General features: G+C 43.1%; 1 protein-coding gene across 2 annotated transcripts in view; it reads right to left on the bottom strand.

The window, feature by feature from the left end:
* Positions 1-23,269, bottom strand: part of TAOK1 (TAO kinase 1) — a 238,934-nt gene that overhangs the window by 165,914 nt on the left and 49,751 nt on the right. For both annotated transcript variants that reach the window (XM_033921264.1, XM_033921263.1), the window contains one exon: positions 12,040-12,262. In XM_033921264.1, the coding sequence (XP_033777155.1) occupies positions 12,040-12,171 (132 nt within the window). In that variant the 5' untranslated portion in view covers positions 12,172-12,262. The remainder of the gene's footprint in view (positions 1-12,039; positions 12,263-23,269) is intronic.

Here is a 23,269-nt window from a genome sequence, read left to right as displayed (position 1 = left end):
TCAACCAACTTCCTAAATTCCGAGTGCTATTTTATAGTTGAAAAAGATTAGGTGCTTACCTTACTAATATCTTTTCTACTAGATGGGTGTATCATTCTGGACAAGCAGGTTATATCCCATTGCCCGTAAGCCTTGTAGAAGGAATCTACTCCGGATTTTTTTTCTGAATCTCTCCTACTTCACAAAGGGCTCTGCTGCCCCCTACAGTTAGTTTCAAAGCAGGCAAGCATTCTTTCTAGAACAGACAAACTCAAGAAGATTTGCTGGACTATCTAGTAACGGCCGCCATGGCAAATCTTCTTGAGTTTGTAACTCCCACCCTTGATAAAGAATTTTGAAACGCATCGACAAAGGGAGTTATTTTAAAGAAAACTCAGAAAAGCTAAGTAGCATGCTGTAAGAGCAAATAAATCCAGATCTTCTATGACCATGGGACCTTGAGAAAGGAGCTCTGGTTGCACTTTTATCTGGAAACCGGGACTGGTCCAAAGATGCACCAGATCTGCTTGGCTAGACTGGAGCTAAGAGAATGACCTTTCCCAATGGCTTGTGATCCTTTGGAGGATCCTTCCTATTATAGGCCATTGAATGAACACATACAACAGCTTGCTCTGCGACTATGGCTAAATCAGAGCATCCAGAACTGTGCTTCTGGGCTCGGATCTTCAGCTGAAGAATCTGTCCACCTTCCTGTTTGTGCTGTTGCCATAAGGTCAAACATTGGGTGACCCCAGTGGCAAACAATGGTTTGGAAGGTTGATGCAGACAGCGTCCACTTGCCCGGATCCAAGGTCTGTCTGTTGAGGAAATCAGCTTGGACATTGTCCACTCCCACTATACACACCACTGAGAGTGCCTGAAGATGAAGTTCTGTCCATTTGAATAGTAAGTGGGATTCCACATTCAGCTGGGCTCTCTTGGTGCCTCCCTGGCAATTGACATAGGCCACCGCAGTAGCAATATTTGAGAAGACTCGGACCGCCTGACCTTCAAAAGTCTTCTACAGCTTCTGTAAATTCAGCCGAATGATTTGAAGTTCTAGTCTGTTGATCGACTACTTTCTCTGGGTGGTCGACCAATGACCCTGAATTGGACTATGGTTGTAGTGAGCTCCCCAGCCAAAGAGACTGGCATCTGTCATCACAATTTTCCAGGAAGCTAAGCGTAGGGGTATGCCCTTGGTTAATGGCTGAGGGCGGAGCCACCAGTCCATACTTCTAGTGTTCAAGGAAACCAATGCAATAGCAACACATTTTGGAGAGCACACGTGGGCTTTCGCCCAGGTAACCACATCTATTGTGGCCACTCAGCACTGAAACCCAGCACTTGGGAATAGTGCCACGTCAACAAAACTAGTTTGGCAAACAAGCTCGATATTTGAGATCAAAGATTCTGTCTGCATGCCTCTGGAAGACAGACAAGGCCATTCGCTGTGTTGAATAAGACATCTAGAAATTCTTGAGACTGGGTCAGAGTTAACTGGCTCTTTCGGAAATTTACTATCCAAACTAGGTTCTCCAAAACTTAGATCACCTGATGTGGCCCGAGAATATGCAAATAGGCCTCTGTCAGATTGAGAGAGGCTAGGAATTCCCTTGGACCTACCACTGCTATGCAGAACAAACTGTCTCCATGCAAAAGTGTGGAACCTTGAATGCTGCATTGACATGAGTAGGATCCAGAATGGGTTTCCAATTGCCTGTCTTTCTTTAGCACATTGAAATATATGGAGTATCTGCCCAAGCCCAAGTCTTTGGGCGGCACAAGTTCTATAGCCTGAATCTCCAACAACCTTCTCATTGTGGCCTCCACTCTGTCTGCTTTTTCTGGTCACCTCGCTGAAGAGTCCACCAACCAATCCATTAAGAGCTAGGCGAATTTCAGCTTGTAACAGTTCTGGATGATTTCCAGAACGCAGTGGTCTGAAGATATCTGAGCCTAGTTCTGCAGAACGTCCAAGAGCCACCCTCCTATTTTGAGAGGGACCACTCCGGACTTAGAACATAAGAATTGCCGCTGCTGGGTCAGACCAGTGGTCCATTATGCCCAGCAGTCCGCTCACGCGGTAGCCTCTGGTCAAAGACCAGAGCCCTAACTGAGACTAGCCCTACCAGTGTAGACTCTTGTTCACCAGGAACTTGTCTAACTTTGTCTTGAATCCCTGGAGAGTGTTTTCCCCTATAACAGACTCCGGAAGGTTTTCTACCTGGCGTCACTGTGTCTTTTTGGAAGATGATGCAGGACAGGAACCGGAGACCTCGTTGCATCTGGATCCGGAAGACCTCTGTCTGTATCCCTGGAAGGATCTCTGTGAAGTGGCTCCTGAGTACGATTGAGACTATCAGGAGCCACGAAAATTAGAGCGCCCTGAGCCTATAAGCACTGGGCCTCCTGTCAGGCAATGATTTTGAATGACGATCTGCTATGCTGGCCATGAGATCATCTAGTACTTTCCCAAACAACATTTGCCCCTTGAAGGGAAGTGTGTTGAGAATAGTTTTGGAGGTGGAGTCACCAGCCCACTGCCTGATCCAGAGCATCCTGTGGGCTGAAATCGAATAAACCAAAGCTTTGCTCATGACTCTGATGTCGTACAGAGCATCCGCTATATAATTCACTCCTACTAGGAGCAGCTAGGATAAAGGCCCATTGTTCGCAAGACTCTGTAACCTGGTATGACAGGCACGAATCACAAAGGAAGCTGCTGTGGTCGCTTTGATTCCTAAAGCCAAAGTCTCAAACAGCCTCTCAAACATCCACTCTGTGATCCTGCATATCCTTTTAACACCACGTTTCCCTCGCCCAGCAGGGAGGTGCACTTTGTAACTTGTGCTACCAAAGATTCCACCTTTGGCTGAGTGAACAGCTGGCGACACTCTGGTACCATGGGATATAAACGAACCATAGTCCTGGCAACTTTAAGGGATCCTTTTGGATAATCCCAATGCTCCGTGACCAACACATTAATAATAGTAATAACTTTATTCTTCTATACCGCCAGGATGCCAGGGAAACGTAGAAGACTGGGCTCTCACTCCTCATGATAGAGGAAGAAGCAGAAGGGACCTGCTGGAAGTCCAAGTGTAACTCCCAAAGTGAATCAGTAATCAGGTCCAACAGACTTGATAGCTCAAATAACCAGAGAACCGTGGGATCATCCCCAGGATCAAGAGCCATTATGGGGTCTAATGCACCTGACTGCAATCCTGCATCCCCTGACAGGAAAGGCGCATCTTAAGACACATCACCCTCGGAAAGGTGCCCTAGAGCCTGGCCCACTTCAGCCAGCGAGGCAGCTGCTACTTGCCTCCTCATGCACTGTCTGAAGCGCTGCCAAATTTTCCCCTAGAAGGGTGGCAGTCCTGGAAGGCTCTTCAAATAAAATTAACAAATTCCAGATAAAATACTACCATAAATAAAGAAATAAGTAGAGTAGATCAGAAACACTCCTTCAGGCTCATAAGGAAAAAACTGTAGGGGACAGCAGAGCCCTCTGTGAAAGAGGGATTCAGAAAAAATCCAGAATGGATTCCTTCTGCAAGGCTCGAAGACACTGGGATATAACTCACTTGTCCAAAATGACACACCTATTGCACTGTAAAAGAGTGTTATTTTATTTTACAAAGTGCCAATTTGCAGAATTGTAATGCTATGTTTTGACATTAGTTCAGATCATTGATTGAACCATGTCAAGTGTGGAACTCCAAGCCGTCATGGCTTAGCAAGTCTTCCAGGTTCACCGAGATTTCTTTCAGTTCCTCTAAGTCATCATTCTTGAAAACCATTTCTGGCACTATCTTCTTCCATAAAGACCAAAGCAAAGAATTCATTCAGTTTCTCTGTTATGGTCTTGTCATCCATAGTGCCATTTTTGGCTCTTTGATGATCTAATGGTCTCATGGATTACCTCACAGGCTTTCTGCTTCTGATATACCTGAAAAAGTTGTTAGTGTGAGTGTTTATTACCTCTGTGACAAATTTCTCTTCATATTCTTTTTTAGCCTTCTTTATCAATGCTTTGCATCTAACATGGCAGTGCTTACGCTGCTTCCTATTTTCTTCTCTGGGATTCTTTTTCCATTCTTTGATGGATGTTCTTTTGGCTCTAATAGCCTGTTTCACTTCACCTTTTAACCATAAGAACATAAGAATAGCCTTACTGGATCAGACTAATGGTCCATCTAGCCCAGTATCCTGTCTTCACAGTGGCCAATCCAGGTCACAAGTACCTGGCAAAAAACCAAATAGTTGCAAAATTGCAGGCTACCAATAGAGAGCAAGCAGTGGCTTTCCCCAAGTCTGTCTCAACAGCAGACTATGGACTTTTCCCCATTTGCTCTTCTTTCTACCTTTTGTTAATAAATGGAATACATCTGGTCTGGGCTTCCAAGATGGTATTTTTAAACATCAATGCTTGATTTAAAGTCCAAACCTTTGCAGTCAATCTTTTTAAGCTTCTTTTTAACAATTTTCCTTATTTTATCAGTCGCCCATTCCAAAAATTAAATATTGTTACAGTAGATTTCCTTTGTGACTTCACTCCAGATATTAGCTCAAATTGACCATGTTATGATCACCATTTCCCAGCGGACCCAACGCCATTACCTTTCATACTTTGCCTTGTAGTCAACTATGGATTAGATCTACAATAGCTCCCTTTCTTGACAGTCTCTAGCACTTTAGGATGTAACCTTTGTCCAGTCAATACTGAAGTAGCTGAAATCACTATCTATTCCTCAAGCGACCCAAGTGTGTGCAACATATAATCAAATATTAAATGTCACACTCAGAACACATAGTTGAAATCACCCATTATTATACTGTTGCCCCTGGAAGATTGCAGTATGCATCTGCTCAAGAAGGAGGTCCCTTCAGCATGCACCCATGCCCTATCAACCACTCCAAATGAGCAGCAAGCACGTAAAACACTACAGAGAGACACTCGCTACTCTGAATATACCAAGGAAAAGTCAACCTGGATATGAATCTGAATTTTTTTCCCCCAGCAATTGAAAGAACACAGAGCACACCCAAGACCCCAGGCAGAGGTCTTCCAAGGGCAGGATTGCAGAACAGTTTTAGTGTGAGCTCATTGTTGTGCACAAATGGGATGTACTAAAGCAGTTCTAGTGGGTGGGGGAAGCCAAGCCTCTTCTGGATGACAGCCCTACCAAAGTTCAACCGGGCTCTGGCAAGCACATCAACCTGTAATGCCTGACAAATGAATGAAGTAGGACTGAACATTGATTAAAAATTTTAATCGCATGATTAATCACAATTAAAAATTTTAATCACACAATTAAACTCTTAAAGCATCTCCCCTCACATTTCCTCCTTAACAGTTGCAAATATAGAAACAAACGTAAATTCTCAGAACAGACATGTTTCAACTACTAAAATGAAAATAAAATCATTTTTCCTACCTTTGTTGCCTGGTGATTTTATTTTTCTAATCATTTTGTTCCATCTCTGTGTTCTGAACTCTTTCTAAGGCCTCCTGTCAATTCATTATTTCTTTTTTCTCCTCCTTTCTTCTTTACTCCATGCCCTATTTTTCACATAAAACTTTCTTCCATTTTTCTGCCTCCTTCTCAAACCTATCTAGTTTCCAGCTCTTCCCTCTCTGCATCAATGGTTGGTACCTCCTCCTTTATCTCGTCTTCTATTTCCTGCCGTCTATGTGCATTTCCCCTCTCTTCCCTACACCTACCCTCTTCAAGTCCACATCTCTCATCTTTCTTTTCTTTTTCAACTTCCTTTTCCAACATGTGTCTCTCTTTTCTCCAACCATCCAGTATTGCTCCTCTTTTCCAGCCCCTTACAATCAAACATCACACCTGTCTAACCCTCCACCATCTAGTATCACCCATCTCTTCCCTATCAAATACCATCACCATCCACCATGACCTGTCTCTTTTCTAACTCCCCCACCCATCTAGCATCATTTCATCTGTCCTCCTCTCCTCACCACCACTACCACAAAAACAAAACCATTATACCTCATTGCCTCTTCTTACTCTCTCTCTCCCCATCCCCAATCATCTAGTATTACGCCTTGATTTCCCTTATATCCTGCACTGCACTGCTTTCACCCCCTCCCACTGGTTCATTCTATCTTCTTTCAAGCTCCTGTGTCAATCTGCTGCTTCTGTCATTACTGCGGCTGTAGCGGAAGAAGGAAGCAAAAGGCAGATGCAGGGATGTTTCCCTCTGTGTGCTGTTGCCGGCTGTAACTTCCTGTTTCTGGATCCAGCAGAGCCAATGGCAGTACACAGAGGGAAACGACCCTGCATCTGCCTTTTGATTCCTACTCCTGCTACAACCATAGTAATTACAGAAGCAGTGGATCGGCACAAGAGCTTGAGAGACGATAAAGTGAGTGTGAACCAGCAGGAGGGGGAGAGGACAGGGACACAAGACACAGTACTGTTGAATTCTGGGAAGGGGAGATAGAGCAATGCTGGATAGTTGTGGATGGTTAGAGCTACAGCCTCAGCACCCTGAGGTTGTAGGTTCAAGCCCCACACTGCTCTTTATGACCCTGGGCAAGTCTCTTAATCCTCTATTGCCCCAGGTACAATAGACAGATTGTGAGCCCTCTGGGATAGATAGGGAAAATGATTGAGTAACTGAATGTAAACCACTTAGACCAGTGTTTCGCAACTCAGTCCCTTGCCAGTCAAGATATCCACAATGAATATGCATGAAAGATATTTGTATATAATGTAGGCAATGTATGCAAATCAAGTTTATGCAAATTCAATGTGGATATCCTAAAACCTGACTGGCAAGTGGGTAACTCCAGGATCAAGTTGAGAAACACTGCTTAGACAACCTTCATTGATAGGCGATATATAAATAACTTAAAGAAATAAAATAATGCGTTAAATGTACAGCTCTAGAAAGAAGCAATGACTATATCACCACCCTACAAATCTCCTCGGGTGACATTGCCTGGATGCAACTTGAGCCCTGATACGGTGGGCCTTCAGCCACTGAGGAACTGGGTATTCCTGCTGATTAGGTGGATTCAATAGCTACCCTAATCCACCTCACAATGGAGGCCTTCAAGGACGCTTGACCCTTCCCAGGACCATGAAAAAGAATGAAAAGGTGGTCAGAGAGATGAAATTCATTCTTCTTCATGTACTAGAAAAGAGTCCTCTGAACATCTAGCTTGTGATATCTCCGATCTGGGGGCCACCAAATCCTCCTCCACAAAGGAGTGAAAGCAAATCTCCTGATTTACATGGAAAGGAGAAACAACCTTCGGTAGAAAGAAGGGAATCATCCACAAGGACACAGAATCCTCAGAAAACGACAAATAAGGGTTACAACATGAAAATGCCTGGAGTGCTAAGACCCTTTTGGTACTAGCCATTTTCAGATTGGATATGGAAGGACTCTGAATCAGAAGAAGAAATATTGAGGACTTTAAGGGCCTGCGTGATAAAGGAAGGCAATTCTTTCTTGTGAAAAATTCTAAGTGCAGTAGGGTCATCAGCTTCATCAGGGAAAATTTCTCTATTCTCAATGCCTTCCTGAAGATGAGCCTGCAGTAAGGACTATGATACTGCTACTACAGATTGAGAAGGAGACAGGGGTCCAACGACCCCCACCTCATTTGCCGCATCCAAACACTGTTTCTTTCACAAAGGTACAGAATTCAGAGGCTTAAAAGCCATCCCAGTCACACTATCTGGCACTGAATGTAAGCCAAAGCCCCCAGATCTGGTTGTTGCTGGGAATGTTTGAGCAGGTTAGCCTGTGAAGCAGTAGCACGAATTCACATTCATATACATGCATGATTCCACATTCGCGTACCTGGGACCCAAGATGTGGAATTACCTCCCTCTTCACCTGCGACAAACATGCACGTACTACATCTTCAGGAAAAGGCTAAAGACTCATCTTTTTTCCTCAAACCTATAACAAACTCAGCATTCTACCTACCTAACTTTCATTCAGTGCTCACGTCCTCTGATCAATAATCTTGAATCCCAGTTCAAACTTGCAGTATAGAAGAAAAATATCTGATGTATATGGAGAAAATGGTTGCAAAAAAGCCAGGCCTCACCAGCCTAAATAGTACAATTAACCTGTCAAATAATCACCTGAATCTAAGGCTACAATGACTCCTGAGAGGGTGCTGAAGGAGTTTGGACCTGATAGAACACGGCTGCGGGCAACTGAGAAGGGACTGCAGTGAGGAAAATAGGGCCGCAAATCTGCTGCACAGGAAAAAGTCTAATCGCCCACAGATGAAACATTCAGCACTGAAATAAGGTTGGAACAGCCCCCAGACATAACCCTGATGCTGCTCTCTGCTTCCTATAGAAGGAGCAGCGTTTGACCGCTTCTGCTGCCATGCACTTGAATCAGCCCTAAAACCACGAGTCTTTCAATATCAATTACAAATTTAAAGGGACACTCACTCAAAAGGAAAATCTCTGCTCTCAGTACTGTTACTGCCTGAAAAGCCAAATAGCAGCCAGAACAGCTAATACTGCTCCAAAAAACCTTAGCTTGTTGTTTTGCTTTTTTACTTCTGTGAGAAAGCACAAAACACAGAGGCAAGGCAGAAGGGAACTGGGGGGGAGGGAGGAAGGATCTGGCACCACCAGATGAATCCTCTGAAGCTGGCACCACACAGCCTGGGCACCCCACTAAGCTCAATTGAACTGGGCTACCAGAACAGGAGCTGCTGTACAAAGAAACCAGGAGATTGTGAGAAACCATCCATCCACCTGCTGGAGACAGAGACTACTAACTGACAATGAAGCTTCCCATTCTATAAGACAGAGTTCAGTTCAATTATCTCTATTTTCACTTGCTAGGAGATGGTCACAACCCACAAGTATCTGGATTCATCTGCTGCAGATGCTAAAGGATAATCCATTATTCATGCTCAGCTGCTGACTCTGAAGGCCCTAAAGCATGTGCCAGTTAGCATGCTCTACCACATGGAAGATGAATGAAGGCTTAAGACTGCCCTGGCATATATTGCAAAGTGGTGGGGGGCAGACGAGGAGGAGGAGTCTGCTGTGAGTCAGAGGATTCCCTTGACCCAATGTCTGGGCAGCCCCAATGCTGTCTGGGCTCTTCTATTGTGTTATTGATGAAATCCTTCCTTTACAAGTAAAAAGGATTTCCCTAATTAAACTGTGTGTGGCTCTTTCTTTGGGTTTTTTGGGTTTTTTTACAGAGCTCTCAAAGCTTCAGTAGCAGTATAAATAAGATATATTCCCTAACACAGGGAAGAGCTAACAGGCTTCAAAAAAAGATGAAACCTAGGGTTACAAGGAAGCCCGAGATGTCTACCTCAACAGGGGTGCCGGGCAAGGTGAAAATGGGGACCCACACCCACAAACAATGTTACAGAGGACCGAGCCCTAAGCCACAGCAAGTAGCACTATCAAGTGTGAACTGAGGGCTATAGAGTTGAGCTTCGCGCTCACGGAACAAATACATAAGCCTAGAAGTGGCCATTAGGCTCAAACACAGTGTGTGGTCATGACCAGCAAAGCAGGGAGCTAACAGTGTGTGGTCAAGCAGGGAGCTAGGCCAGGGACAGAGGGCCATCAAACAACAACATACCACCTGCTGAAGGTAGAGAGATATACTGGAATCTTCCAGGGGCACTACAGCTTATCTAGTGATGTCAATGGTAGAATTTAGTCTTTTCTCTACCTCCACCTCCTGGTAGGAAGGGATAACCCATATCTGCACTTATCTTACACAAATAATCTTCTTAATCCATGGTGCTAATCAGAAGATCACCAGAACTTATTCATCACGCAGAGAGTCGAAGACGGAAAGTAAGAACTGAGGAGACGCGCCCTGGTCTGGGCAGGAAGGCACTCGCGCATGCGCGGTGCAGGCTGCGATGCTCCCGCTAGCGCTAGAGACCCAATCGCATGCCTGTTTCATGCCGAAATGAGCCAGCTCTATCAAAAGTACATTAAAAACCTACCCAGAACCAACCATTAAAATATTTTTCCCACTGTCATGGCACAAAATGAACATTGGAGAGAAATAAATGAATGCTGCTTTGTTTTCCTCAACTTAGGAAAATAAGCGCGCACCTCTTGACCTTGGTCAGGAACCGGCTAAGTGAAGAACACACCAGGAGCTGTCCAAATATTTACCTCCACCCAGCCGTGGGAATTGCCAAGCAAAGTCCGCCTCGGGGAGAAATCCCAGTACCGCTGTGGCGCTACTGCCAGAGTATGAAAACAAGCGTGTGCCTACAACATGCATGAAGGCACCAGTTCCATCAGCAAAGCTCTATCCATACACCCAAAGCCATTACTGAATAAACTTCATACTAAACCATTTCCACAACTCTACAAAATATAGCATTATGTTAAAAAAATATTCCTTCTGTAGACTCACACTGAACTCGCAGCTCCACCACAACCAGAAACCAGAAAAGAAGTTCAACTAAAACATATACTCACAACTTTGTTGATAGAGCCGGCAGATGGTGGTCTCTTTTTTTTTTTACAGTGAAGGGAAAGAAGAAAAAAAAATCGAGACACAGTCAGACCCTCTATCATTGGAGAGATGGTGAGGCAGGGCCATGGGGGGGGCCCAGGTGAACCCCAAAGCCGGCGCTGTTCAGCCGTACACCCATGTCTCACTGAAGAGAAACCTCAACAGGAGAAAATAATTGCCCAGTCACAGCCAGAATCCAGGAGCTAGTTGAATAGCAACCATCACCTGCTGGGAGATAGAGCATACTGAAGATGCAGGAGACGTACCAGACAATAGGACCACCTGTTAATCAGTTTCTCTATCTCCACGTGCTGGTAGATGTGTGCTATCCCATTGGTCTCTGGAGTCATCTACTGCTGTTGCTAAGGAATGCACTTGATGACAAGTCTTTATTTCAATCAATAAACGTTGTTGAAATGTAATCCACCGTTGAGTTCCTAACAGGCCACTACAACGTACAAATAATCCGGAACTCGCAGTGAGTCATGAATGCCTAGAAGAATTGTGTGTCAGCGGGTGCCTGATCAGCAAAACATTTTTTCACATTCATTCAGCAGGGCATAAAAGACAAAACTGAGATATTGTAGAAAAGGCTGTGTACAGGAAGGGCTGTACATGCTTAAAGTTTTACACTCAGTTCTGAGCTCTGGAAGAGGTGTTTCATCCCAGTGACATGTGATGACGCCACCCATTTGCATGCCTGACTCATTCCTGCTTGTTGATAGAAAAACATTTCTGGTTTCTGTTGGTTTAATGGAACAGGAATCTAGTAAACGAACTATAAGAGCAAATCATGGGTTAAATCTTACTTGTTGCTCTGAGACATGCCAAACTGCTTTCTCTGTACAGGGGAAATTTGCAATTACTTTAGTTCCTGAGCAACAACCACTCCCATCTATGACAACTGGGGCTATATAATTTGCTAAGGACAAAGCAGTGAATGATTAACTCACTGCTCCATCCACATTACTGCAGAAATGTAGCAGAAATGCTTTTTGTCTTCATTCTAAGGCTATGAATTCCACACAGATAGCACTATTTAATAGGTTGACTTATGACAGAGTATCAGTCCTTTTACATTCAAAATCCAGTATGATATCATATGTATCACTTTTACTGAGAATTGTATTAAGGAAGTATCTCTCATATTCCCCGCTAATGATAATAACATCCTTAGTGAATGGAATTCAAACTTATTTGTTTCTCTTGGCTTAAACTTAACAAAAGCAAAAAATAAAAAGTATTTCACATTATGTTTCCCAATATCATTCATTTTCCTGTAATTACTGGCAATAAAATATCCAAAACAAATTATAAGTTGGATAGGAGTTTTGAATAAGAAACAACTTTTCTTGTTTTTAACTACAAAGTAGTTAAATTTGACATTGGTATAGGTTTCAGATTTTTCTATTTATAGATGGTGTGTACCACCCTATTCAGGATGCAGCATTACTGTTAACACTAAAATCTAGTTTATAAGAGCAATCAAATAAGTCTCAAGATTCTACAGAACAGGCATTACAAATTATATATTGTACTTACAAAATAAACCGCTCCAAAGCTTCCATGGCCGATCTCTCGGAGATCTGTAAAGAGTTTCTCAGGGTCTTCCCTGAAGAAGAGTTCTGCTATCTCTGGATCCTTCAAACTTCCTGCTCGGCTGGTTGACGGCATCCTGCCAGGCAGAAAGCCGTCTATCTGGGTTTGAACTGCTGCCTCAGTCCTTGGTTCATCTGTATAAATGAAGCTTCTTCAGCATGGAGCACTGTAAGAGAAAACATATATGGTCAAAGTTGTTTTAGAGAAGGAGCATAGTGCAATGTAGCTCTCATTAGTATTTATACATACTGGGAATAAACTAGATCAACTTTACCCATAATATTCTTATATTGTTTATATCAAAGAAGAGAGGTATTTATCAAATTGTAACATTTTAGCAACATTTTAGTAAAACAGGGGTACAAATTTAAACAAATCTATATTTTGAGACTAAAGAAAAATAAGAATTTCACAAAGGAAAAATAATTCACATTTATTATATGTCATGCTCCATCTCTGGCAGTATTCAAATCTAGACTCAAAGTCCACTTCTTTGAAACTGCTTTCAATTCCAAACTCCAATCCACCTTCTAAGCACCAATATCTGTCTTATCTTTCCCTCTGTAATTCCCCCATCTGAGCACAGTGTATTGATGCACCTTCTTGTCCAGTTTGTCTGTCTTGACTAGATTGTAAGCTCTTTTGAACAGGAACTGTCTCTTCTGTGTTTTGATGTACAGTGCTGCATATGTCTAGTACAGACATGGCAAACTCTGGCCCGCAGTGTCTTAAAAATTGGCCCACCAGATATTTTAAATTTTATACTAAATCTAGCCCACCGGCACGAACCACTGCCGCCGCTGCTGGTCATCACTCATGTCTGCTTTCATCTGGTCTCCTCTTCAAAGCAGCCTGCTGAGGATTGCCGGCTGGCTGTAGCGAACCTCGCAGGCCACTATCCACCTCGGCAGCACGTTCCATCTGACGCGATACCGCCCCTCCTCTGACGTACGGAATCGCGTCAGAGGGAACGTGCTACCGAGGTGGACAGCGGCCTTCGAGGTTTGCTAGAGCCGGTAGATGATCCTCAGCAGGCTACTTTGAAGAGAAGACCAGGTGAAGGCAGATGCGAGAGAAGAGCAGCAGCAGTGGCAGCGGTTCATTCCGGTGGGCCAGAGGAGACCAGGAAGTCGGGATGGTAGGAACAGCAGGCCAAATCTGAAGGTGAGACCGGGAAGAAGAAGGGGGGAAAATATACAGGCAGGCCCTGGTGTACAAGTACCTGGAGGGAGAGAAGAAAGGGTCCAGATGTGCATATGCCAGACTGAGTGGAGGGTGGGGTGGGGAAGAAATAAAACAGAGGAGAGAGGGAAGGAACAGAAAGAGAGAGAAGTTGGACACAAGGGATGGTGTGGAGGGGGGATAGAGATACTGGATAGGAGAGTAGTTGGGAAGAGAAACAGAGATATGGTGGACCCTTGGGTGTTGGGGAAGGAGGGAGAAATGCTGGATGAGAGAGAAAAGGACAGATGGTGGATCTGGGGATTGTGGGGGTCTATTGCTGCAGCTGCGGATATGGACACAAAAAAAAGGAAAGATGCCAGACCTCCGGGGGAGGGAAGGGAAATGGAAGGAGAGGACAGAGATGGAAGATGGATGGTTAGCACGGAGAAAAAAGAAAACAACAAATGGGCAGGAGACCTTGGCAAGCAAGTTATCATAAGACAACCAGAGCCTGGGACCAACAAAAGGTAGAAAAACTAATTTTATTTTCTGTTTTGTGATAACAATATTTATTTTGTTTGCACCATAGAGCCGGTGTGGGATTGGAGTTATTGTAACCCTATACTTCGACTAAGTAAGTCTTCGTACCTTAGGGGTCCTTTTATTAAGGTGCACATTTAATGTGCGCTAAATCGGTTAGCATACCTTAATTAAAGGACCCCTAATTATCTTAATTTAAAATTCAGCCCGCGGCTTAGCCTTTTTTTCAGATTTCGGCCCCTTATGTAATTGAATTTGGCACCTCTGGTCTAGTAGTACTATAGAAATGATAAGTAGCAGTAGTATTAAATTTGTAACCATCAGTATTGAGGAAGACCCCTGTGAGACCCTCCACCATTGGACCCTGAATTCTCTGTAAGAATCAGGCCAGGTAAAGCAAAAACAGGCCAAGCATAAGGAGATGGAAATTATGCACAACATGGACTCTGTGTATCTGCAAACTTCTAAGTTTCCAAGCCACAGATGGGGCAATTTCAGAGTAAGCACTAGGACATTTCTACAACCTCACTGGACATCAGATAACACTTGAGAACAGCGGAAATAACTGCATTTGCCTTGGCCTATGGAAACTTGGGCACTAGCTGGCCTGCATGTACTCACCCACAGCAGTTACTTTGCTGAAGAATGAGGAACTAGGAGAGGGTGGGGGGGGGCCACTTGGGAAAGACAGAGGTCAATCTTAGATGACCTTTTAAGGACAGCCCCTGAGACAGGTTGTTGGGGACAGATAAGATGGGTGCTTTTTGAGCACCACCCAAGTTTTGGTAATGACATACGTTAATAAAGGACATAGCCAATTAGAAAATAAGAAGTGTATATACAGCAAAACAATGAAAATATTGATTAAGATGCCAAGGTAACTGCCAATCATATTAGCTTAGCAACATTGTAATGGATTTGTAAAAGATAAAAGTAGTTGAAAAAGAGAAATTTAGGCAGAGCAGACAGTCTGCAGCTGTGGTTAGATTTTTCTCTGCTTCACAGAAATTGCTGTATCTGATTATTATTCTTGTAAGCTGCTTTTCTTTATAATAAATTCGCCTATTTTAGGTCTGTGTCACTGTACAACAGTAATAGGATCTCCGCAGCTCCTCTATTATTGGTAACACCCGCCGTTGAAGAGGGGAAGGGTATTCAAGACCCCCACCTCAGTTTCCTTTTTAGAGAAAGGAAAAATTTATTTTTACAATGCACTCAAATCCTGCTGAGACTAAGCAGCCAGCAGTGACCCAATGAGACTAGGACTGTGGAGCCAACGGGAATTCAGTAATACAGGGAGTATCCTGTATCCTGCCGGGACTCTGGAGCTGGCAGTGACCGTACGGAAATACAAATACTGTAAGTAGATAACACAATTGTTTTGAACTATGTTATCAGTTAGTTTATGTTAAGGACCCCAGTTTAGGAAGGGCCCCACAATTTTTAAGATTTACTTAAAAATTTACTTGTTTGAGCTGTACCTTCTCCTTTATTAAGCTCTTGTAAATCGTGCTGAGCTCTATAATCATGGGGAGGATGCGATATATAAACTTAAGGTTTAGTTTAGTTAGTTTAGTTTAGCATAGCTAGATATTACGCGTTTAGCATGTTGCCTTTAGAAATTATTAAACTTGCCAACCATCCTAGGTTAACAAAAGTTATCCAACACTTCCACGACAAGTGGGGTTAGAACACTTCCAAAAAGAATAAGAGTAAGTCAGCTGACTGGGAATGGCCAGCAGGTGGCTCTCTTTACTGGCATGACTTAGTTACCCTATTAAATGACAAAAAAGGTAAATCCCAGGAAGAACATCTAGGCATGTGGAAGCTCTGGCAGGAATGTTGTCATGATCCCCCCAATCACGAGCCCACACAATGCATACACGACACTACAGAACCTACTATAGACTCCAGTGAAGCACCAAATGAGCCAGACCACCCTAACAAGATAGTGCTGGTCCCAGACTCCCCAGATATTAAAACTCAGTCTGACAAGGCCCCTTGCATGAATCCACTCCTTATTCTCAAGTTTCTGCTGATTCCCCAACAAAGCAGCTGCAAGCCTGTATCCGTCCTTGCTGCCTCCAGCTATTGGCTACAAGTCTGCATCTACCGGTAAATCCCGAACCCCCTTATGCCAAAATAGCCCGTCGTACCCCTCACCCGACTGTACTCTCTAGCCCGTTTCTTGCCTTCAAAATCCAAGGGACAGTCGACCTTACCCCTGTCTTGAGTAATACAGATATCAATGGCCAGCCCGCTGAGTCCCAAAGAAACAATCCTATCCCTGTCATTCAAGCCCCACTTTTCACCAGACAAACACCTGCAGGCATTAGAACTGATTACATCCCCTGGAACTTCACAGACAAATTCTCCATTAGAGCACAGCTCCCTCCCCTGCTAGCTGGCGCCTCTCCCTGGATCTCCAAATTTGAACAAGTCACTGCACAATGGGAATAAGCGGTAGGGGATGTCAGAGCCATGGTTGGTGGAATGTGTAGGGAAAATCACCATGGATACCTTTGATGATGCAGGTATATCAGGTTACACCTATGACATCAAACGAGTCGATGGGGAATGATTCAATAATTACAGGCTTGCCGTCTGGGGTGCCCTGCGTAAACGCTACCCAGATGTTAAAGATATGTCATAGCTTACCTCTTTAAAATATAAATCTGGGATAGACATCTACTACTTTATTCAGGACTTTGAGGAAAAATGGGAAGCTCAATTAGGTGACACATGCACACAGGATAACATGAGAGGTTTAGTCTTCCAGATACTTAAGGGGACTATGCCGAAAACTATACAGAACAAATTAGAAAATGTCATTGGGATGGAAGGCAAACCATGGTCAGAAATAATCTTGCACATTATCCATTACACAAAGATGAAGAAGAAAGAAAGGATCAGAAGGAAATGATACAGGAAAAGGAATGGAAAAAATTTGAAAATTAATAAAGAAAAAAAAAAGAAAAGCCTATTGACATTGCCACACAGGTGAAAGAAGTTGTACAACTTGCACAGATCCAATGGGCACAAAATAATAGAAGATTTGGGCGAGGTAGTAGATGGATGAGAAGAAGTCCAAGAGGTAGAGGCTATGGAGGTTTATCAAAGTAAAGCAGAAGTTCAATGTTTTGCTTGCCAAGTTTTCGGACATTACGCCTCTCAGTGTAGGACGGGAAACAGACAAAGGATTTACCTACAAGGGTAGGACGACATGGCCGAAGCATGTCCCCAGCAGACAATAATGAGTATAATGATTGAGACTAGGCCCCATGGTCCCCCACAACAATGGTAGGGACCAGAGGGGTACTCTAAATTTCATGTGCCCTACATTACTGAAGGAAGTCGAATAGATAGTTGCTCCCCGCCTAGACAGTAAAAGAGAGGCATTGTTAATAATAAATGTTAATAAAAATAATTTGGGTTTACAGCACAGATATTATTAGAAGTTATTAAAATTGGGACTCGGATGATATTTTAACACAGGTTTTGTGTAAATGGATAGTGTAAGCTTAAATTGTTGTTGAGAGGCACAGAAATTCTTTGAAATGTACTTCATAAAGGCATAGAAATCTTGCTAGCAGAACTCATATTTCCTGATCTTCACTTTTGTACTTTAACAGTGAAACAAGAGGGGTGGAGAAGAATGAGGAAGTATAGTAGTGTCAAGAGAAAAGGGAACTATATAAATTAATTATAGATGCACAAGAGCAGGAAAAAATTTTAACGTTAGTAAATAAATAGTACCGTATTTTCACGCATATAACACACGTGTTATACACGATTTTACAAACCGTGCATAACCATGTGCGTTATACGCGTGAGCGCATTTTACAACTTTTTTTTTACATAGTTCCCCCCCCCCCCCCGACATCCGATTCACCCCGCAGGACCGCTCGCACCCCCACCCCGAAGGACCGCTCGCACCCCCACAGCCTCCCGACCCCCCCCCCCCATCATGTAGAAGCTCCTACCGTTGTCCTGCTGCTTCCTCTGCCGGCGGTCCCGGCCCTTCTGTGAGCCCTGCGTCTGCGCTGCTTCCTCTTCCGGCGGTCCCGCCCTTTCTCTGACATCAGAGAAAGGGCGGGATCGCCGGAAGAGGAAGCAGCGCAGACGCAGGGCTCACAGAAGGGCCGGGACCGCCGGCAGAGGAAGCAGCAGGACAACGGTAGGAGCTTCTACATGATGGGGGGGTCGGGAGGCTGTGGGGGTGCGAGCAGTCCTTCGGGGTGCGGGTGCGTGCGAGCGGTCCTTCGGGGTGGGGGTGCGGGTGCGTGCGAGCGGTCCTTCGGGGTGGGGGTGCGAGCGGTCCTGCGGGGGGGGTGAATCGAACATCGGGGGGGGGCATCAGGCTTTCAGGGTGGGGACAGGACTTCAAGGGGGAGAGGAGAGTCGGGGCGGGCTAAAGGAGAGTCGGGGTGGCCAGAGGAGAGTCGGGCGGCGACGGGAGAGTCGGGGCGGCATGCGCGGTATACGGGTGTGCGCGATATATAAAAATTTATTTACATAAATTACAGTTTCCCGCGCATTTTACACGGATGCGCGGTATATGAGTGAAAATACGGTAATATAAATAATGAATATAATATAAATATTATATATATAATAAATATAATATAAATAGTAATAAATATTAATAGTAAATAATAAAACAGTGATGTTACAAACAAAATAATAATAATACTGTATTTAAAAAAAATTTGGGATATTCAGCCCTGATGTATTTGGTGGTTTGTAAGTATGATACTTATCTAGCTATGAAGGTAATAGGAGTTGATGTGCCATGAGGTTGTTTCTATAAGAAAGAATCCGAGTTATAGAAAGATTGGAACATCTAGCATTTTCAATACTGGACAGATTGTGAGCATACATTATACATTTTTCATGTTGTTTTTACTTCTCTGTTTTGGCAAACATATCAGAGGGGAGCAAGATGGAGAATTATAGATATTATATGAAAATGGAGCTGGAAAGACAAGAAGGGATAAAGAGAAATTAGTAGTGTTAAGATATTAACAAGAGAGAAAGGAAAATAATTTGAGTTGGTGTCAATAGAGAAACAATGCTTATAAGAAATATGTATATACATATATATGTGGGATACTTAAGTACAGAAAAAGAAAGAAATAAGTTGGTTAGAGCCCACTTCTTTGAAACTGCTTTCAATTCCAAACTCCAACCCACTTTCTAAGCACCAATATCTGTCTTATCATCCCCTCTGTAATTCCCCCATCTGAGCACAGTATCGATGAACCTTCTTGACCAGTTTGTCTGTCTTGACTACAATGTAAGCTCTTTTGCGCAGGGACTCTCTTCTGTGTTTTGATGTACAGTGCTGCATGTGTCTCGTAGTACTATAGAAATGATAAGTAGTATTACATTTGTAAACATCAGTATTCTTCTATTCATACATATTTTATAACTGGAACAAGTAAAACACAGATTAGTATTAGACTGGATAGATCCATAACAGACTATTTGACATTCTAATAACAAATGATAGACTGCAGTATGGACTGCCATTGCTCAGGCATTGCAATTCTACTTCTACTTCTCTATTTGCTATGCAAAAGCATATGTGATCTGCTGAGTGGAAAGGTTTCATAAGTAGGGTATGTGACTTATTTATACCACAAGATAATGAAGATACTTACCTACAGTAGGTTTTCGATGAGGATACCGAGCATATATCCTCACATGTGGGTGACAACATCTATGGAGACCAGTGCAGGCACTGCCAAGTCTATTTTCACTTTAAATATGAGGCAGTGCCCCCCCCCCCCCTGTATATATGCAGGTGACTTCCCACCCAATGTCGGTGCATGGGACCATCGGTACAGTAAAAAAGCTAAGAAGCCAACTAGGACAGGTGGGTGGGCTGTGAGATATCTTCATTTTCTTCTAGGACAAGCAGGCATTATATTCTCACATATGGGACTCCCTAGCTGCCGGGATCATGACTCCAGTAGAATATAAATGCTAAATAAACATGAGCTTGACATAATTAAAGAGGGCTGGAGGGAAAGGTGGCTTTCAGGAAGTGAAAAGAGTTTGCAGATCCGTTTGTCTAAACTAATTGTCTCTTCTAGAATTTTGTTCCAAACAGTAATGAGAGGTAAACGTGTGTACTGAAGACAAGGTAGCCACTTTACATTCAACTGAAGCAGGGTGAAAATGAGCTACTGAGGCAGCCATAGCCCGCACTTGTAGGCTATCACATGGCCATGAAGTATCAGCCTATACTGAGCATACATGAAGGAGATATAATCCACCAATTTGAAATGGTTTGCTTTGTATCAGCAAAACCCAGTCTATTAGGATCAAGTTTGGAACAGTCTAGGTAGTATGCCAGAATGCGCTTACAATCCAAGGTTTAAAGGGCTGCTTCTCCAGGATGAGTATGCGGTTTTGGAAAGAAAACAGGTAGAAGTATGGATTGATTGAGGTGGAATTTCAACACTACCTTAGGAGTGAATTTGTGTCTGTAGGACTACCCGTCATGATAGAATCTGGTGTTAAGTATCTGAAACAACGGCTTGAAGTTCACTAACACGTCAAGTGGACATGAGAGTTATAATGAAAATAATCTTCCAAGTAAGAAGTTTAAAGATAAAGATTGAAGCAGTTCAAAAAGAGCCTTCATAAGAACAGAAAGAACCACACTGAGATCCCAAGCAACTGGAGGAGGCTTTATAGATGGTTTAGTGTGAAACAACCTTTAATGAAACGAACCATTAAAGGATGAACTAATAAAGGTTTTCTATCTGTGAATGGAAAGCACTAATAGCACTTAAATGAACTCTGACTGAATTTGTTTTTATACCAGAGCTGAAAAATGGAGAAGGTACTCCAGAATGGATGGAAGCAGACAGGCAACAGGTGCAAAAGAATGCACACCGGGTAGAGAAGTGTATCCACATAAAGCAGTAACACCTTTGAATGGAGGGCTTACTAGAAGCCTGAATAATCTGATACTGCAGACGAAACTTGGAAGGAGTCTATGTGGTCAGAGAGAAAACCACACTGTTACAGCTAGAGAACGGGGTTTTGGATAAAGAAGGGACCCCTCATTTTGAGTTAACAGAGTTCGAAAGGGTTGCAATTTCCATGGCTTCTTGGACAAGAACTCTAATAGTAGTGGAAACCAGACCTGGTGGGACCTGAATGAGAATTATAGTGCCGTGATCCTGGCAAAGTTTAAGTAGAGCCCTCTCTATGAGAGGGATTGGAGGAAATAACAGGAAGACATCAGGGACCATGTGATTGGGGGCAAAGAGTTTGTCGAGCAAAACTGCAAAAGTTTGTTGTTCGGGGTGGTGACTTAAGACAGACGTGCTAAGAGACCACTCATGAGGCTGAAAAAGTCTGCTCAATATGCCTGCAAGAACATTCTGTTTCCCCACTCCATTATCAGATACTTCTTGGATTGGTTCTTTGCAAAGGGAATAAGACCCTGTTCCCCCTAGCTTGTTCAGATATTACATGGCAATTGTCTGTATGGATGAGTACAAACTGATGAAATAGATCAGGGACCATATTTTATACTCTAGTCTATAACATTCAGAGGCCAAAACACACTGTCGTATTTAGTCACAAACAGTGGCAAAATATAATGATACACTGACCCTCCCCAGCCTTCACACAGTCTCACTCTCTCTCATGTACACTCAGTCTCCAGGGTACCAAGAGCTTTATCCTTACCCTCAGAAGCTTGGCTGAGTCTTATGGTGCTTATAGTAGGATTCCTGCTTTCCTACAACATGGCTCTCTGCAAGCTTAATGTTGAAATAAACACTTTCACCAAAGCGATATAATAGATGTCACAAAAATCAGTGCTGCTGCAGTTTCTATATAGGGAGTTTCAAATGACTGGAGGAAAAAGCCTCAGATTGGAACCCTTCCACCACCACAATGGTGGTCCAAGGTGGTTGGGCGAACACCTCACTGGCAAAAAACCTCCAGACCGACTCCCAATAATTGTAAACTTGAAGCAGGGCTGTTGTGCAAAAGATAGAGGAAAAATCCACTTATCTAATTAGTCGATCGGTACACCAACGATGGCCAGCGTTTCACATATCTGCTGCCTCAGGGTGTAAAACGATCCGATCAGACTGAAACCAGAACAAAGCTTAAATTAATAGACTGGACAGTTGCACGGCTTCCAAGAAAGAATTTAAAGAAAAAGCCAAAGACATACCTTTAAATTGGACGCAAACCGCATCTCATGATCAAAAGATGGCTGCACCGCGACTGTACTGGGATTGATATAACACTCCCAGGTGATAAACCCGGAAGTGAATACGTGGCAAAAAATACTGCTGAGTTTAATGAATACCGACTCATACAGAATTTCCAATACAAATTGACTGACCATAAAAATATGTGTGAAAAAAGTATATAGAAAATATATATGAAAAAATGTTGAAAAACAGATTAACTCCTATTTGAATAGAATTTTCTAGCCCCAGAAATTGATTGTCATCTTTAATAAAATATACTCCACTCTAGTTTAGAGTTAAGTCCATCCAGTTCTTCACTGTTTAATCTGTGAATCCACTGTTGCTCTGTCCGCACCAGTCGTCGCTGTCTATCTGTGTACCCCTCACCGATATGATCGATCACACAACATTTTAAATCTGTGAACTGGTGATTATATTCCAGACAGTGTGTGACCATGGGTGCTTGTAGTCTATTGTTGCGTATGCAGCTCTTATGTTCAGTTACCCGTGTCTTAAAAGGACGAGTGGTCTGTCCCACGTAGATCATCGGGCATGGGCAAATGAAAACATAGACTACATAGGTGGACATACAAGTGGTCAGGTATTTCAAATTAAAAGTTTGACTTGTCAACGGATGAATGAAAACATCTGAAAGTTCCAAAGTTATGGTGTAAGTGGAACATTTCCCGCATTTGAAATGTCCTATAGAATGTGTCACTGGCTGGCAAGGATCCAATATGTCAGATGGACTTAAAAGTTCTTTAAGATTTTTTTGCCGTGAGTAGGCTATTCTGAAGTGAATGTCTTTGAACGTGGGGTGGAGATCCATTACTTTCCAATGGCGTCTTAATATCTTTGTGATGTTGTTGATGTTTGGGGAATATTCCAAAACACATGTAGCGATGTTTTCCGTTAACTCAGTTTCCCGCGGTAAAAAAAGAAAATCCCTGTTAATAAACTTAGCTCTTTTATAGGCTTTCTTTAGAACTGCTGGGGGGTATCCCCTGTCCTTTAGTCGGGAATACAGTTGTTTACTCTTGGTTTTATAATCGCTAATATCTGAGCATAACCGACGGTAGCGGAAAAACTGAGAAGTGGGCAGACTACATTTTAAAGGATTCGGATGGTTACTTGAAAAGTCAAGAAAAGTGTTTCTGTCAGTGTTTTTCCTGTATACTGTAGTTTTAATGGAGCCACTCTCTTTGATGACAAGAACATCAAGAAAGGAAATGTAATTGGGG

Source organism: Geotrypetes seraphini, chromosome 15, assembly GCF_902459505.1.
Source record: "Geotrypetes seraphini chromosome 15, aGeoSer1.1, whole genome shotgun sequence".
NCBI classification, from domain to species: domain Eukaryota; kingdom Metazoa; phylum Chordata; class Amphibia; order Gymnophiona; family Dermophiidae; genus Geotrypetes; species Geotrypetes seraphini.
The sequence above is the reverse complement of the archived record's forward strand: the minus strand, read 5'-3'. Positions and strand labels throughout refer to the sequence as shown.